We start from the raw sequence: 17,972 nt of genomic DNA, 5'->3' as shown, positions 1-17,972 counted from the left end.
AAGGATCTATTCTTGCAGAGAGTTCGTGATCTCTCACCTCCAAACCATCCAAATGGATGTTGGACAGTTGATGAGTTTTTGTTTGAAAAAATGTACGTAATTGTACGTTCTATCGGAAATGACAGTCACAAGAAGAGCATATTGTACAGACAAAACACGGACTTAGAAAAATGGGATGTTTCACTCTTTGTCAATGTTCTTCTAGCGGCATGTGATATCTCAGCAGCATTCGGCACACTTCGCCGTGATATAACAAACTTGTCCAGCCTTAGAAATAAGTTGTGCCATACACCACAACCCAAATTATCGACAGTGATTTATAATTGCTACCTTGGACGTGTTCGTGGTTCAATCAACCGTATATGTGCTTTTTTGAACAATCAAACATTAACACAAAACATGAACGAAACATTAGATAAGTATGAGAGTTTAACACATGCGTATCCAAATGGCGTGTTGGAAGAATATGTGAAATACAACGACATCGTTTCTGAAGGTAGGTTAATGAATACGGGGCAATGAATAATATAATATTATATTATATATATCGTTTGAACAATGTGTGTTCATCAACGTCATTAAGGTATTTAAAATTGATTAAAATTTGAGCATTTTCCTGTTCACAGAATAGATCACTATTCTATGATAACTTACAAAAATGTTCGGAATGGTTTCTGTTGAATACTTGTAGAGTAAGACTTTGAAAAATAGTGATAAATCTGTTTTATGTAGAAAGATAATCTCGAAACTATTATTTGCATTACGCAAAGCGCCATTGCAGTAAATTATAGAGATAAAACTGATTCATGATTGGCGTAAGCGGGGAGGGGGATGATTTTACACTCAAGTTAACACTTGTTACGATGTACATCGATGGTTGCATTTTGGTTGATTGTAACTGTTACAAATAATCGACAATGCTATTTGTTTGAAGTATTAAAGAAGAAATCCTAGTAGGTTTCTAAAACATGATTGATTTAGGGTTGCCAGGTTGGTTTTTAAAAGCTTTACATATAACGATATTGTGTTGACAAACTTGAATATACTATTCAGCTTCAAAACAACATGATCACACATTACTGTTTTAAAAGATAAAACATAAGTTTTATGACTATTTACAAAAATAGGTATCTCTCATTAACAAAATGTGAGCAACGTAAATAATTGTGCAAAGCATCATCAATTTCCTTCAAAGTAATACTTTACAGTTCCTTTCATTTTTCCATACCAAGCCATCATCGCCCTTTTTCAATTCGATGATAATTATTATAAATAATAAAGTTAATAGAGCTTGGAAAAGATTATCACTAAAACATTATCACGAATTCAGATTTACAAATTGTGTAAATGCTACATTTTGAAGATTTGTTCACTATTGCAGTTCTGCATGTAATGGTATTTTAAAAGAAAATCTACAACTGTAACAAAGATTGTTTAGAACCGAGGTTATTCTGATTTTGCGAAATATAATTCAAACTACATGTTATTTGTTATGATACAGTTTATACCAAACTCCTTTAATGCGCATTTTAATCGCAATGCTAAAAGGAATTTGACCACGGTCACCATACAACATACCATGAAGAGCTTTTCTTTTAACTATCAGCATATGATTTATAAAATCAGTGTGAACCTTTTCAGGTTTGGTTCACCCTGGTGCATTTCGCTCAACTCAATTTACGTTGAAATTAATGCACTTTTATGCAATATAGGTATTATTCAAATCAATTATTCTGAAAAAGCACTTGGATTGCTCTCACGTTATATGATTTTCCATTGCAAAATTATTTTTGTAACATCAGACCCATTATTTTTAACTGTAATTAATGCGTGTGTAGCATATTCTTTTCCTCAGCAGCAGGAGTTTCATAACTCTCAACATACCACACATGCTTTAGATTTTAAATTCATGAGATAATTAGGCGAATATAGCCATCATAGGAAGGCTCGATAGATGTGATGTGTATATTTTTATGTCAGAAAGAGAATTTTTCCCGGCGGCGCAATTTTCGGCGGTGTCGTCGCGTTGCGTTTCAGATCGATAATTTTTGAATAACATGTTGCAAAGTCTTCAAATTATGGACTGCTCACTCGCCTTTGTTATTGTCAGTATATGACCGCTATTTATTTGGGGAACTAATGTCAAGGCTTAATGACCTTTGCGCCCCTGAAAGGCGAAAACTCCAATTTGTTGAATTCTAGTTTGACTATTTAAATGTTCTCCTCTTCCCTCTTTTTTCCAGACGATCTAGCAGTTACAGGAGCTTTGGAACAAATAGAACAACTATCAATGAAAGAGGAGCCAGAATTCAAATTCCAGGTATGATTGTTGGTATTACTACTAATGCAGAACGTTTCATTGCAATTTGGTAAAATTATGAAGACCACGTTCAGTTTCTGTTAAATTCTATGAAATCTATGTTAGTGACTTGCAGTAATGTTCATCGTTTTTGAATGCATACTATGTTCCCTTACTTGTCTTATCCGATTTATCTTACTCTAATTAAAAATACTGGTAAAAAATTTATATTCATTTTGGCTTAATCAAGGTGTCGACTGGTTCGTAATTTGCTTGCTATTTAGATTTTAATATTTATTTGTGTGGCTTAACCGGCTACAAGGAGGAACAAAGGACAACTTGAGGATAAATCTGGGACTTAACCTTAACATTTATAATTTCTATCGTGTACATCAAAACTATTAAAGGCAAGGAATAATAGCAAACGATGAACGATTAGTGTATTTGGAAATAGGTTTAGATATCATGCCTGTTTTAGCTTATCGCCCCAATCCTTTTGGCACTAAAGAATATCATTATAGAGGTGTACGAATGGCTTTTCCCTGTAGTGTCAATATTTCTATAATACTGCAACCTGATTGACCATGAAGCTTTTGGTATGGGTTGTACTTTGAATGCCACTTTGTCCGCTATTACCGTGTCGTTTTGGCTTCAATGTACGATTAAGGTGCATAGCTAATCAACGCGATAAAATACAGTTTTTATAATGGCAATATCCATTAAAAACTGCAATACTGTATCATTAAACTGTAGACAAAAACTCTGTCCTATTTTCCACTTGCGTTCCACAACATCTTTGAGTACGATACCTCAAATGCCGCCCATAATTGTCGCATCATCCTGACTTACAAGAAAAACATAAAACGGGCTCCGAATCAAATATTATTTCATAATATTTTGTAAAGTATTTTGATATTTTCGACGATTGCGATAACCAGTCGCAACAAAATTACTCCTGATAAGCGTAGCCGCATAATTTTTTTCTGAGGGAAAAGTGCAAACGTTCTGGGAAAAAGTAGAGAACCTTCTCAATTAAACGTCGACGTAAGTGTGCCTACAAAATAAAAAAGAGGAGTGTTTCGTACATTGTAGTATTGGCAAAATGGGGAAATAAAATATCATTTCACAATCATTTTTTTTTCTTATACCATGAACGTGTATAATCGTAAAGATAAAATTATCGATGTCATAAAGTGGTAAACCGTTCAAGGGTAACACTTATCTAAATCTAAATCTATAACTCAATAGTTTGGAAGATTTGTACCACAATAACGAGCAATGATAAACTGAGGGTGCAATTTTAAAAGATAAATAAACATGATTATAAATGTCTTGCTTTATCAGTGATCGAGGTGGTGCTGTTATTGAGACATTACAACCGTGAGGATGAGGAAAGGGTTTCGAATTTTTTAAGAGACTTATTTGCAAATGCAATTCAACAGAGTACTTTGCAAGAAGAAGCTTCGCAAGGTAACTATAATAAAATATAACACTGTACATTGTATTCTTCTTTTCTCGTCTCTTCTCTGACTGTTTGAGATTGGAATATGAAAAACACTTGTTCAAAAGTACTTAATAAATGCAATTTAAAATTAAAATGTAAAATAACGTTTGCCATTCATGTAAAAGAGACAATCAATGATTTTTTGCGTCGTGGTTGAATTTTATATAAAGTGGCATTAAGTGAAAAACGCTTTCGATATTGTAAAATGGATAATCTCGTATTCTCGAAGAACAGTCCTTTGCCTCCAAAATCGGCGAGATTGGATTCTGTTTTTAATTTATTTTTGATATCGATTATCGCTGATAGTATACTGATTTAAAATTCATTTCCATTTTATAGGACTATTCAACTCTCAAAGTATCAATGCGATGTATGTAATAAATGCCCTAAATTTACTAAGAAAACAATTTTAAGGGGGAATTATTTATACTTAATTATACGCTCATCACGTTTTATTTCACGTTCTGAAATGTATAGTATTTTTAACTAATGATTGCTAAAATATGTACTTATATTACTTGATATTTGGATGACCATTTGTAATGAAATATCCAATTTATGATTGACGGCTGGTGTACTCATGTGAGTATTGCCTCATGTATTTGAAATGAACTCTTAACTTGCAATAATATTAAATTAAAAACCTTTCATAGGACATTAACATTTTTTAACAATAACAATGCAAGCTATGGCGATTGACAATGTTTGTCTTTTATAAAAGATTATTAATCATACTTTGGTTTCAACCAACATTAAAACGAAACCTTGTAATGCACTATTTACTTTGATATACATATGTCTGTTTCGAACACGAAATCAATGATTGATCGAAACGACCTATCTTGTTAAAGACGTATCGATAACTATGTCATAAGCAGAAATAGCATGTTTAATGATTTGAATGAATTACCCAGCTCTGTTTTTACCTACCAGTTAAACTTACTAGAGATAAGAACATTGCTCTGTTTCGATATCGAGATTAATGAATGATCGAAATGACTTGAAATGATCTGATTATAGACGTATCGATTATCGCATTTTAAATAGCGTAAGCAGAAATAGGATCATTAATAATTTAAATAATTCACTCAGCAATGTATTAACATACAGTTTAAATATGTTTTTGACGTCATCAATTGTTCTTTTTGTACTATATATGGGTTATTGGACTGCGTTCTGTACTTTTTTCTATTAACTGTCCAATATCTTAAGAATGGACGTACAAATAATGGACAGTCATTGTTTAAATAATGGACGGTCATTGTTCTAATAATGGACAGTCAGTAGAAAAAAAGATGACTGGTAGAAAAGAGACCCTTTTTGTCAAACTTGTTTATCTTTAATTGTATTAACATCTGCTCCCTTTGGAAGAAAACCCCTTTTTATTCAGGTTTAATAAATACATGTAATTATGAAATGGTGATTTTAATGAACATCCAATTTTAAGGTTTTAACAACTCAATGCCAAATCAAGATGTGACTGAGGTCTGTGTAGCCGTTAGGAAAAAAGCAAATGTTTATTAGTTGTATATCCCTTAGAGAGTAGAAAACAAAATTAAAATCTTAAACTTAAAAAAAACTGCCGTTTTAAGTAAAAAAGGCACAATGAAAACACAGTTCACACTTATTAAGTATCCGAAGAAGATGAATTTAAATTAAAAGGTAGTTGACATGAATTAAAATCTTTATGATAAAGAATGGCCACAGAGAGCGTAGCGAACGAGTCATTCTTTATCATGAGAATTTATTTCAGGTCATCTATCTGACTTACAATTGAACCTCATTGGCCTACACATTGACAAATCTGATGCAAACATTGTGTATCGGATGAGTGACAGTGGGCGGATCTTTAAACACTCGTGAAAGTTGAAATTCTTAATGATTAAGCCTCATAAGCCTAATACTAAATGATTGCCTATCTGCAATTTCGTTGGCTGTATATATAGATTGTTTTCTCACAATAATTAAATATTAACCAAAAGAAAATTTACACGTAAATGAGCGCAAAAGTATTTTGCGTTACCTAAGATATTTGCATGATTAGTATCTTTTCAAAGTGTGACAGTGCCCAATCAGCTGACAATAGCGCCATGAAATTCATGATTAGGACCTCGTTGCTTACATGTTTTTAAGTTAGTGAAACGCCCAAACTGTGCATTATGTCAGCGAAAAAAAAAACAACAACAGCGGCAATGGTTCCTCGGACTGTTCTTTCTCTGACACAATGGACAGTTTTCAGCCTGTCACCCATACTTAAACTGACTGCACATGAGTTATATTTTAATTAATATTTCAATTCTTCGAAGAGGGTCACATTTCACAAGTCAATGACATCTATGTTTAAATTATATATTTACACAACTCTATTATTGCAAACGTTTACTGACTAAAACGGTCCAGAAATAAAATACCTTATCCTTCGAATGCTTGTCACGATAAGTTTATTGTTATACTCTACAAAACAAGTAATAAAACTGAGTGGGTTACTTGTCAAAAGCTGCAGATCCAGACCGCGAAGAGCGAGGTGAGCAAGGTGACAGAGATAGAGATGTTGCCGATATTGTCAATCACTTAGTTCAAGAACTGTTCAGAGGTATGCTCAGATGACCAAGGCTATTTTCTCAGAGGATTTACGTTTTGGGTAGTAACGTCGCTGAAAGAAATTTCACAAATATATATACTTTATTACAGTTTTCTATTTAAATAATTAAACACAATTGTACTATAAAACACGCACATGTTCACTTACTTTGCAATTAGTTTTGATGTTTAAAAATCGATATCATTTTAGACAAAAGAAGAGTGACATATGTCAATCAAAGTTGTGTCATTCTTGGAATCCAAGTACCTGATATTGGCTCTGCCATTACTCTGATTGAAGAAGTAATATCTGGAAAGATGTATTCATTATTTGCACCGCTAGAAGAAATGATGAGGACACAGAAAGGACACGAGCTATTTGACATCTATGTGACAATGGAAAGGAAAACTACCTATACTTTTCTGAATGAGATTGGTAAGATTATCGTAATGACGAGAGTCAATATAGAGTAGGAAACACCGATGTGACCATGGAAACCATTTTCAAAACAATACGTGTTCAAAATAAAATTCAGTGTACAAATGTCATGTCAATTTGCTTTAAACAACAGCGACATTACAGGAGGCACAAAAAGTTCACCCATTGATTTAGTTTCAAATCATATTTGGTATTATATTTTATATGTATTTGTACATATACACCTAAAAATGAAGCATTATACTATTCATAGGTCGATTGTTTGGGAAACTAAATTGCATATTGATTCGTGCTTTTAAACAAAGTTATATTCATTTGTCAATCTAAATGAATCTATTTATTATACTATTCTCGAACCCTTTTTTCAGTTTCACAAATTACGAGTTCAAGAAGTTTGAGTCAGAAAATGACTCTGTCCGTGAAACAAGATGGCGAATGTACTGATGCGGTCAGGTGTGTTTATCATCCTTCCAGTTACATTGAAAGGAAACAAGTAATAAATGATTTGATCTCAAAAGGAAAGAGCGAACTATATCAAACAACTGTGGACGAGATTCGTCGAGTACTGGAAATTCCCAAACTGGAGATGAATGTTTTCATAGAGGGTAACATGATTTATTGATAGATATTGTTTTCTTCTTACCGATCGGCTCTGTATTGGGCACAAACATGTTGTGTTTTATATTGACAAATAAAATAAATTACGGACTCTGATTCATGCTATAATATGATAAGTGCATAAAGAGGATTCCCCAATTCCTTTGGGAAAATCAAACATATTAAGCTTGGGTAAAATTCTTTGTTCAGTAATGAAATGTGACGAGTTATTGCATTTCTTGACTTTCCTTACAGATACCAGTTGTCCAAAAAGTGTTGTTTTGTCAGTTGACAAAACCTTTCCTGTAACACAAAGTACGTTAACGTAAGTATGGCTCTCGTTTAATTGTAGTGGCGTTGCTGCATTGCCTGACTTCCAATAGTGTTGACTATATTTACTTGTATAGACAGGGTATAGAAGAGTATAATATGTGAAACAACATACTATCTTCGTATAATACGTTTTTATTCTAATTTGAATTTCTTATTGTAATGAATTTTAAAGAACATGTTACGTATTCGTTATGTTATTTTTATTCATGGCTTTGGTACAATATTGATATTGTTTTATTCATCAGATGGCTAGAATGGGCGCTGAAAGGACTTAAAGCTTTACCAATTTGGAAAGCAATTGGATTAGACTTTACCGGTGAACTCGATGTTGACAGTTTGAGGTAATGTATAAAATCTAAGGTATATGAGGATTATTGTTATCCTACGAAGTACAGGTTGTGTAAATGTGACATTTGTGTCTGTTACAGTAAGAGGCTAAAATATGAACGAATTACTTTAATAAATCGATGTTTTATGCCAATTCATTGTAACAGTTTACACTTAAGAATACATGATAAATACTGTTGAATCATCGAGTACTTTATCATAACGTTCAAAATATGAGCATATGTGAATATAATGTGGATGAGTCTAAGCTATTATTCTATTCAAAAAGCACTGTCCCAAGTTTTCTGGACCATTCTCAAGTTTTAACTCAACTGTGACGAAACAGCATTAAAATAACATCAGCAATACAATGGATGAATACAATGGATGAATTTTGTTTTAATTCCGGAAGAGAGTTGAACTTTGAGAAAACTTGAGAAGTAATCGCATTGAGTAATGGTGGACCCTTAAATGATTATGAAAACTGATAATTTTGCGAACTTCTTGTTAGCCAACAATGGTCTTGGATACCAGCTGTAAGAACATTGTCAGCTCAAGCACGATAAAGCTGGTGTGCATTTGTAAACAATTATCATGGTCGTTGTTGTCATTATATTGTTTTATCCAAAACACTGTTAAATGTTGAAAGGTAACTAGCAGTAGCTGTACCATTTAAAAATTAAGTAACACTTTCAAAATGTTCGAACTATTAAATTGGGAATAGAAAATTGCCGACATCTAAACACACCAAATTATGATCGTATATGCATTTTTTAGTTATAATAGTATACATAAAAAAATATCTTTGTCTTAGATGGGCAATTCATGCACTCTTACGACAAAAAAAATTACGACACGATTAGACGAAAGTATTTGATTAATTTGTACTCAACTGGTAAATATCTAAATGACTTTCATAATCTTTTGACTACAACAAATTATGAGACTCAGAGTAAATAGCCTTTCTATGTATACATCTTCTTAAAAAAACAAAAATGAGAGACAATCATGATTAAAGACAAATCTGTTTGATTTCATTATCTTGACCAAACACGTACATTTTTTTTTTTTTATTACGTTTGAACGTATTTCGAGGCAGTGGCCTTTTATTGAAAAAACACACATTTCTATAATGATCACAGAAATATATATATTGGAGTTTTGTAGAAACTCGTAGAAATATGTGTTTCTCTTACACAAACATTCAACGGAAAAACAGCTTTCAAGTCGAGAGGCATTAATGGAGGACTTAATGTTTATAAGATGAGCTAATACTAAATTGGATCTGCATGTATTGAAAGAAGAAAATGTAAAAGCAAGGTTCTGTATTATTTAATAAATATGTGTTTAAATGTGGCATGTTATTTAAAGTAAAAGTGGCCGAATCCCTACTAAAAATAATGTTAAATCAATAAAAGGAATCAAATCTCAGGATAGCCCTAAACAAATAAATGCAGGTTGAAGATATTCAATATATATTTCACTTAACAAATTATAATAGTTTATTATCGATGGCAAAAGTAATCAGACCGATAAAGGCTCATATAGCCAATAAACGAAACATTGGATACAAAAGCGCGACACTTCTTTTCAGTGCTATTTGAAATACTAGTATGTCGTTCTATAAAATGTTGATATATTTATCTGGTTTATTTGCATAATGATTGTATTTTCGTTTGTATACAATTAATTTAAACAATTAATGCTAAATCAAACATTCCAGTTTTATCCCTGCAATAAGATATAATGTCCCCTCTACGACGACCGATCCTGAATAATCGGTTCGATTGTCTAAAATTTGATGATATTTTGGTAAAAAAAATACTGTATCTTTATTCCCCGAATGCTGAACATTTGTTATTGATCTAAGCCAGTTGAAACGCTGTGGTTAAAAGTGCAATGAATAAGAAATTCTCGCTCGCTCCGTCATTTTAGGATTTTATACAATATCTTACTTCAGTAAAATCGTGCTTATTATGGTTTCCGCTGTATAATAAAACTTGTCATGACTTTAATGATATATGAATTATATTTTTTGTGTCGTCACTCAGTAATATCAATTGAAGGTTACATCAAAATTCAACATTAAATAAAACTTTTAAGGCGAGATTATCAATCCTGGACTGTTATAAATATTGTATTTATATTATATTTGCAGGTCTGAGAAGATAACTGAAAACAGTAAGACTCCTGTAAATATTAAACAGGAAATCGCTGAGAAGGCTTTAAAAGCAAGGTTTGTAGACGCTGTGCTTGAATTTGATTGACATGGTTTTCAAAGAGGCTGAGCCTCTTGCTTAAAATATTTATAAATGTTTATTAATATTTTTTTTAAACTACATGATAGTTATGGACTAACAAATGCATGTGGAATTGGATTCAATACGAATTTTGCTTAACAAAATAGGTAATTATCACGGGTGAGACAATGCATACGATGTAAGCCTTCTTCTCAATTATGTTTGAAATACTTACGTACTATTTTGCCGTTTACAATGTATTTTTTGTTAAATAATTGACGATGAATTTCTTCAATGATTGTTGCTTGTACAATTCATTAAAACAAATGATGTTTAAATAAAAAAAATACGTTACTATGCCTGAAATAAAACATGACATATCCCCTTCTAGTGTCACCCTTTATATTTGGAAAATATGATGATTATATTTTGGAAATGAGTGGTTTAACGTTTACAACTCGCCTTTATCGGGAAATTTTAGCACTGATTTTTGTGTGTGTGTGTGTTTTTTTCCATTTTGCCGTTCGACCTTCTAATAAAAAAGTAAAACTCTTTATTTACAGATAAATATATATGGTTTTGTAACCTTTGTTCGTGAAACAAGAAGTTAAAATGTAAAGATTACAGACAATTATATATTGATTATATTTTGTTTCTTGTGGTCACTCAGTGAAATACATTCATAGCTTACATCAAAATTCACCAATAAATAAAGCTTTTACTTTTCGTTTTTCATTTCTGTGACATGAGTTTCTTTGTACGAGTTGTTGCTAGTTCAAACATTTTTGGTATAAAATATGCAATTTTGAGTTGTTCTCCGCGAGTATTTTATAATCAGTTGTGTTTTCTACAAAATTAAACAATACTGGTCTTCATTGGATGTCAGAACGTTAAACCGAGTAATTAGATTGCATGGATTAATGGACTTAAATTATATACATTAAATAAAAGCAATAAGCTACAGAGAATGCATTCAAGATATCGAGCGAGTTATAAATTTCCAAACATTCGAACCATAATTAAATACTGAATAATAATAATAATAATAATAATAATAATAATAATAATAATAATAATAATAATAATAAAATATACATGTATTATGAAAACATATGTCTCTTTAGTTTGTCGGAATGTGGCACAGACTCCTCCCCGCAATATTCAATGCGTTCCAGCATTACCGAAGATGACATTGGAACGAACTTAACAACAAGGTATGGTTATAGCAATAAGGTTTCTACTTGCCTGGTCTGCATATATTGCAATATTTTTGCAGTTGTAAAAATAAAGTTACTGTTTGATAGCACTATGGATAAATGTTTAGAGATTGTCTTTAAAGTATTCGTTTTTGAGAATTCGCCATTATGATTAAAACAATGACAGTAAGACCAGGAATGCTCAGCCGATACATGTTCGCTGTCTATAAACATGTCTGAGGATATATTTTATTATTCATAAGCAAGCACTGAATGGAAACGCTTTATTGTAACAAGATTCCAATCGTAGTTGCGCTCCCTCCCCTCCGCACGCTCGCTCGAACTGTATTATAGACACCAGAATATCATGGGGTCACAAAGCAATCACAATGCAAATACTTGTTCACCGGATTCCTTTATCAATATGTTATAATTATTTCTTGGTGATTTGGTTGTTCGACAAAACGATTTGATTTGGCAAATATTGATCAAATTATTACCGCTACCGTGATCTTTAAGGCTCATAATCAACTTCCAAACAATAAAACGTGAGCAAATAGCAGAGTTTTCTAATCGAGGCCACAACCGTTTACCCTGCTGAGCATAAAAAAAGTTTTCTATAATAAAAACAATAATAACGGGAATGGCATATTCCTATTACTGAACAAACAATGGCGATGCACATGGTCATTGAATGAAGTGAACATTTCTGTGAAATGTCGAATGCATTTTGGATGATGAATAAAAAAAGAAAACTACTAGACAATTGTTTCCTAGTGGCGTTACAACTACACAATGTAAATACATTGTATTTACAAACATATCCCTTTTAATGCCTCTAATGCCAAAGGATTGATGCCGTTGTCCGAGGCATGTTTGTATTTCTGGTTAGGATCAATCAATACAGTTTGTTTTATGAAATACCTATATTTTAGAAAAAAAAATGATTATATTTCGTAAATGACTATAGTGGTTTAACATTCACCACTTGCTTTTGTCGATAATTTTAGCATTTTTTTTCTAATTGGCCGTCCGACCTTGTTATCGAGAATTAATACCCATTATTAATAGCTTAAAATTCATTTGTACTATTTGATCGTGTAACAAGAAGCTGACAAAAATGTTATATAATTATTTATTTTTCTTTCTAGCTTACATCAAATTTCACCAGTAAATAAAAAATTCAAGGCGAGATTATCAATCGTGGACTTTGACATTAATTTACAATATGTCTGTAGGTCTCGGAGGATGATTGAAAACGTTGAGACTCCTGTAAATATAAAACAGGAAATCACTGAGATGACTAAAAAAGCAATGTATGTAAACTTTGTGCTTGAATTTGATTTACATGTTTTAACAGTAAAAGTGGCTGAGCCCCTTGCTGTAAATATTCATTACTGCCTAAATTACATGATAATCATGGACAAACAAATGCACATGGATTTGTATTCCTTTAAAATATTGTTTATAAATAACTTATTATAAAGGGTGAGACAATGTATAAGCTTAAAGGTTTTTTATCAAAGAAGTTTGAAATGTCTACGTACTATTTTGCCGTTTTCAATGACTTACTCTTTAAACTATTGACGTTTGTTTTCCTTAATGATTGTTGCTTTTTCTAACTTGTAAAATTCATTAAAACAAATGATTTTTAAAACAAAAATGAAAGGGAAATATGTCTATGCCTGAAATAAAATATAACATGTCCTGTCTAGTTTATATCACGACAGATCAGGAAAGATCGGACTGACTGCTTAAATTTTAATTTATTTATGTTTAAAATGCAACAAAGCTTTGCTCATTCAACACTTCTCTTTTATATTGTGTGATATGAATATTAAAGTATAACGTTCATATCAAACTAATATGAGCGTCTATTGGCATTCATTTAGTACCACGCTCAATTGCTAAACTATGAAACTTTACAATTTAACAGACATGAGGTCATGATTTGGTTCCGCGTTCTGTGAACAAGTTATAATGTAAGTCAGTTGAAACTTTTTGTTTTATATCTTAATAATGCCGAAGAAGCGCTCGCTCGCTCTTTCCTTTTTGCCTTTAACACAATATGTTCTGATCATAAAGTTGTGCATATAATGGTATCCGGTGTACATTTAAGCTTGTCTAATAGTATTGAGCCATTGGTAATAAGGTTAAATTTTAATGCTTGCTGACCCAATATATTTTTTGCTTCATTTAAAACGTTTATGTATACTGATAGCATATATGTGAAATAAATGTCCGGAAACACATAATCAGCAGAGTTATTGCAGAATGATTGTTTGTTCCTTTCAACTGAAATTCGTGGCGAAATGGTCTGTTTTGCAATCTCCCAAGGACAAAAAGTCGCGTTTCATACCTTGGTTTCAGATGGTTTACTTCTTCCCAATCTAATCATTTAACGCTTTAAAATTCATATGTTAATGCTATTTTTGGTGATTTTGCTTGTTGGCGAAACGTCTGCAATTTGCAAATATTGAGCACATTATATATATTGTTTTGTCTTTTTTGGGCCTTCATTTAGTACCACGATTATACGTTAGGATATAAATTTTCACAACAAAATACACGAGGACGTCATATTTTGGTTCACCGTCTTCTGAAAACATGTAATGATCTAAGTCAGTTGAAACGTGTTTTTTGTTTAATGTCAACGACTTGGAAGTTCTAGCTACCTCAAAGCTTTTAGGATTTTACACAATATGTTTAGACCATTAAAATTGTGCATATTAAGGTATCAGATGGAAAATATATATTGTCTTTGCCTTGAGCCAATAGTAATAAGGTTAAATTATAATGCTCGCTGACCGAATATAATGTTGGTTTCATTTAAAAAGGAATTGTAAACTGAGTACGTATATATGTGAACTAAAAGGCCGTAAATATGGTATAAATTGTAGTTTGATATTGTGTTCATTTCAACTGTGAAATGGTCTGTTTCGCAAAATCAAAAGGCCCAAAAATCTTTCTTATCTTGGTTTCAGAAATGTTACCTTATCTTAAAATCAAAATCAAAACCATGTCTTATAAAATAAAGACATACAGAATGATACCAGGAATAGCATGTTCTATTACTACACATATAATTGCGGTGCACATGGTCTGACTTAATGATGATGCGTCCAGTCCATTCAATGTAATTAACATTTCCGTGATATGTCCAATGCATTTTGGTTGTCTGATAAAAAAAGACAGCTACCTGAGAAATTTCTGCTTATAGCGTTACAACTACACAATGTTTAAACACACATATACCCTATAATGCCTACAATGAGATTGATAACGATCTCAGAGGCATGTATGTATTACTGTGTAGGTTCGATCGATAAAGCTGGACCTATATTTTATGAAAATAATGATTATATTTCGTAAATGACACGAGTGGTTTAAAGTTCACCACTTGCTTTTGTCGATTATGTTAGCACTATATTTTCACTTTTTTATCAAGAATTAATAGTCTTTCTTAATAGTCTTTCTTGTGTTTAAACACTTATTTTTCACTCATTTTAAATGTGTTTTTTCACTTTTTAGAACCAAGATGCCAGAGAATACGGTTCATCAAGTAAACCTACAGGAGTTTATTGAAAATTATGTATGGGATTGTTTCCAAGAAGATATGGGGTTTATTAGGGGCATCTTCAACAGAAAACCCAATTATAACTTCGACATAAGCTGGGGATACCTAGATTTCACACACAGGACTGAATGCCAAGAGAGACCTGTGACCGTAAACGAGAATCAGGGAAACGTTGAGTTGTATTATTCGGAGTACGAAAATAAGACCAACACAAAACAGAGCCACACGTTTTCAACATCAAGGGAGACTTCTGCGACTACTAGAATTGATCTGCAGGAGAACTACACTATTGGTGCTAAAACTAATCTGGAAGTGGACGGGTCTTTGTCGGTGACTGAAACAAAAGGCCAAGAGTTTAACGAGACTATCACTTGGAAGTTCGATACAAACGTTGAAATATCGCCCTGGAATCGCGCCCGTGTGACCGTGTTTGTTCATGAACAACCCTCAATACTTGACTTCACGGTAACTACGACCCTCTCATTGCCAAGGAAAACTCTAACAGTGTCCATAAGACGAAAACGAGATGACAAAATCGTGAAGACGTACTACATTACGAACCTTAACGCAATATTCTTCGAATACAACCAGAAGTACGAGACAGATGAAAACAGAATTATAAAAATTGAGACAAGGCAGGTAGATGGGAGTTCAATAGATGAAGTTATAGCTGTGATCACCTCCCGTGGCACTTGCAAAAACGTCTCTAGGAAAAAACAGCATGTGGAAGTACAGAGTGCGCCGATAGAGGGTGCACCGGCAGAAGAGTCCTCCGAAAAAGAGAAAGAGCCGAGCGAGCGGTCGGAAGATGACTGAGAATGGATTTGGACACGAGTGTGATAGTGACTGATAATAATAATATGATCGTACATTATTCATGTTCAAATTAAATGAGATAGTTGATGACAATAGTGTTATTAAAACCAAATATACAAATCATACAAATAATATATATATTTTTTGTGATAACAAATGAATATGTAATGAAGAAGCGAATCGGAAGGCACGTATAACAGTTTCATATCGTTATTGATTGGACATGTAATATGTTTCAATGTTGCAATGAAGTTTGCCCAGTAAATTTACATTTTACTGACCGTTCCAAGGCGGTACCTAAGAATCCTTAGTTCTAACATACCTAGTTTTTTTTATAAAGTATATATGCACTGTGCTGTTTGTGGAGTTTTGTGCTGTTGTTCCATGTTTCTTGTTTGTGATTTTTTTGGTGTGTGTTCTATGTCTTTGGCGTTTACCCAGTACCACTAAACGGGGTTTATGTTTAAAAGTTTGGCTACTGAGCTTGTTTCTGTAGTTTTTTACATAAGTATTGCAAATCTCCTTAGATTGAATGTCTTCCATGATAATTTGTGCACAGTTTTAAATGAAATATTCCAGAGCTGCAACTATTTTTGTTGTATTTGAAAACATTATATACTTTTTTTACTATATTGTAATTGCTTAAGCACATGTTTACTAATTATTACTCGCAATTATTATATCATGTTTAAAAATGTATTTTTCTATGAAGAAATAAAATAAAAAAAATGTAAAGTCGGAATAAATAGAAAAACACATAGGAGACAGTTTACTGGTAATAGTCATATTACCCATGTTGATGTTTAGTCGTAAGTAGGTCAAATGTCAACACATAGGCTATCGTTTGTCCAACAACAGCCGAATAAGAAGCAACTCATCTTCCAGACATTGATTGTCTCGTTGTAGCCTGTTGCACAGCCCTGATGTCCTGAACACGTGTGCATCATGGCACGAGCCCGGCCAACTGGCGTTGACACTTGTAAACAACCTGGGAAAATAATGATTTAGTTATTTACCAATTAGCTTAACAGCACGTTCAGTCTTACAATTTTATGACATGATTATAAACAACATTCGCATTTTTTTATCATCAATTCCATTAAAACATTTATTGCATGAAGGCCTCCAGCCCATATCATCAGGGACGGTTCCTTAATGTTCTTTAATGTACAATCACAAATGTAAAGTTTATTTGTGTCGATGTCGGGGGAGAGAGGGAGCACTAAGAGCTGTATGTCCCAACTAAAACCCCTCAATCATCAAATCCTGGAGCCATCCCTGCGTATGGTTAAGTTAGAGTGGTAAACTGTATTAAGTTAAATGAAAAACATTTAGGGGACCATTTGCAAAACTTTCTATGATAATTGTCACATTCTGACCAAACCGAATATGCCCATTATTGGTCGATAATCGGGGTGAATTTCAGATTTTATGACCGTTTCGGTCTAAGACGAGTTGACAAAAATTATTTGATAAAGCGTTTACAAGAAAAGGATCTTTAGAATGTTTATGGTGAAATTTCAATCATTTTTTACCTTCATGATCGCAAACTGCCTGAATGTTGATACTATGATAGCCTTTTCGGTTGACATTAGCTGGCTCATCAACAGAAGGGGCCTGGATACGGATGTGTGTCCCGTCAACGCACCCCACTACGTGAGGGAAGCCTGCCGATGTGAAAAATCCGCTCTTCACTCTATTCTTCTCTTCGTCGGAAGGCCATACAATGAATCGTTTCATGTTTTTGCAAATAATCTCTGTCACGTGGGTTACCACACGAGAAACTGTTGATTTGTGGTAACCCATGCTGTCTCCTACAACATTGAAAAACGCCCCTGTGGCGAGGAACCGAAGGGTTATAAGAACCATCTGTCGCACACTGAGGGCCCTGTTCCGGTGAGTTTCTCTTTTTATGTCATCATTCAAGATATCCTCCAAAAATGCTACGCCATCATTTGTGAAACGATACCGCTCGTGCATTTCCCCATCATCAAGATGCTGAACATGAGGAGTATGTCTATACTGACGCTGTTTCCTTACATTTGGTAAAAATATACCTGCCAT

At 33.0% G+C, this 17,972-nt stretch overlaps 2 protein-coding genes and 1 long non-coding RNA gene across 3 annotated transcripts; 2 read left to right on the top strand and 1 right to left on the bottom strand.

Annotated features, from left to right (window-relative positions):
- The first annotated feature begins 291 nt into the window (after positions 1–291).
- Positions 292–3,763, top strand: LOC128227050 (uncharacterized). The gene is made up of 3 exons (XR_008259759.1): positions 292–496; positions 2,244–2,320; positions 3,644–3,763. It is a non-coding gene; the product is annotated as an uncharacterized LOC128227050 (long non-coding RNA).
- A 2,593-nt stretch (positions 3,764–6,356) lies between these two features.
- Positions 6,357–10,722, top strand: LOC128225646 (uncharacterized). Its single transcript, XM_052935558.1, has 6 exons — positions 6,357–6,396; positions 6,595–6,819; positions 7,191–7,427; positions 7,675–7,744; positions 7,998–8,093; positions 10,238–10,722. The coding sequence occupies exons 2-6, from the start codon at positions 6,702–6,704 to the stop codon at positions 10,344–10,346; spliced, it is 630 nt and encodes a 209-aa protein (XP_052791518.1). The 5' UTR covers positions 6,357–6,396; positions 6,595–6,701; the 3' UTR covers positions 10,347–10,722.
- Positions 10,723–16,726: 6,004 nt separating this feature from the next.
- On the bottom strand, positions 16,727–17,972 carry LOC128225788 (putative nuclease HARBI1). The gene is made up of 2 exons (XM_052935687.1): positions 17,444–17,972; positions 16,727–16,896 (listed from the first exon to the last, which is right to left on the bottom strand). Exons 1-2 carry the CDS (start codon positions 17,970–17,972, stop codon positions 16,727–16,729), a joined length of 699 nt encoding a protein of 232 aa, XP_052791647.1.

This window comes from Mya arenaria, chromosome 3, assembly GCF_026914265.1.
Source record: "Mya arenaria isolate MELC-2E11 chromosome 3, ASM2691426v1".
In the NCBI taxonomy this organism is placed as follows: domain Eukaryota; kingdom Metazoa; phylum Mollusca; class Bivalvia; order Myida; family Myidae; genus Mya; species Mya arenaria.
Note: the sequence above shows the minus strand (reverse complement) of the source record. Positions and strands in the feature narration are given on the sequence as shown.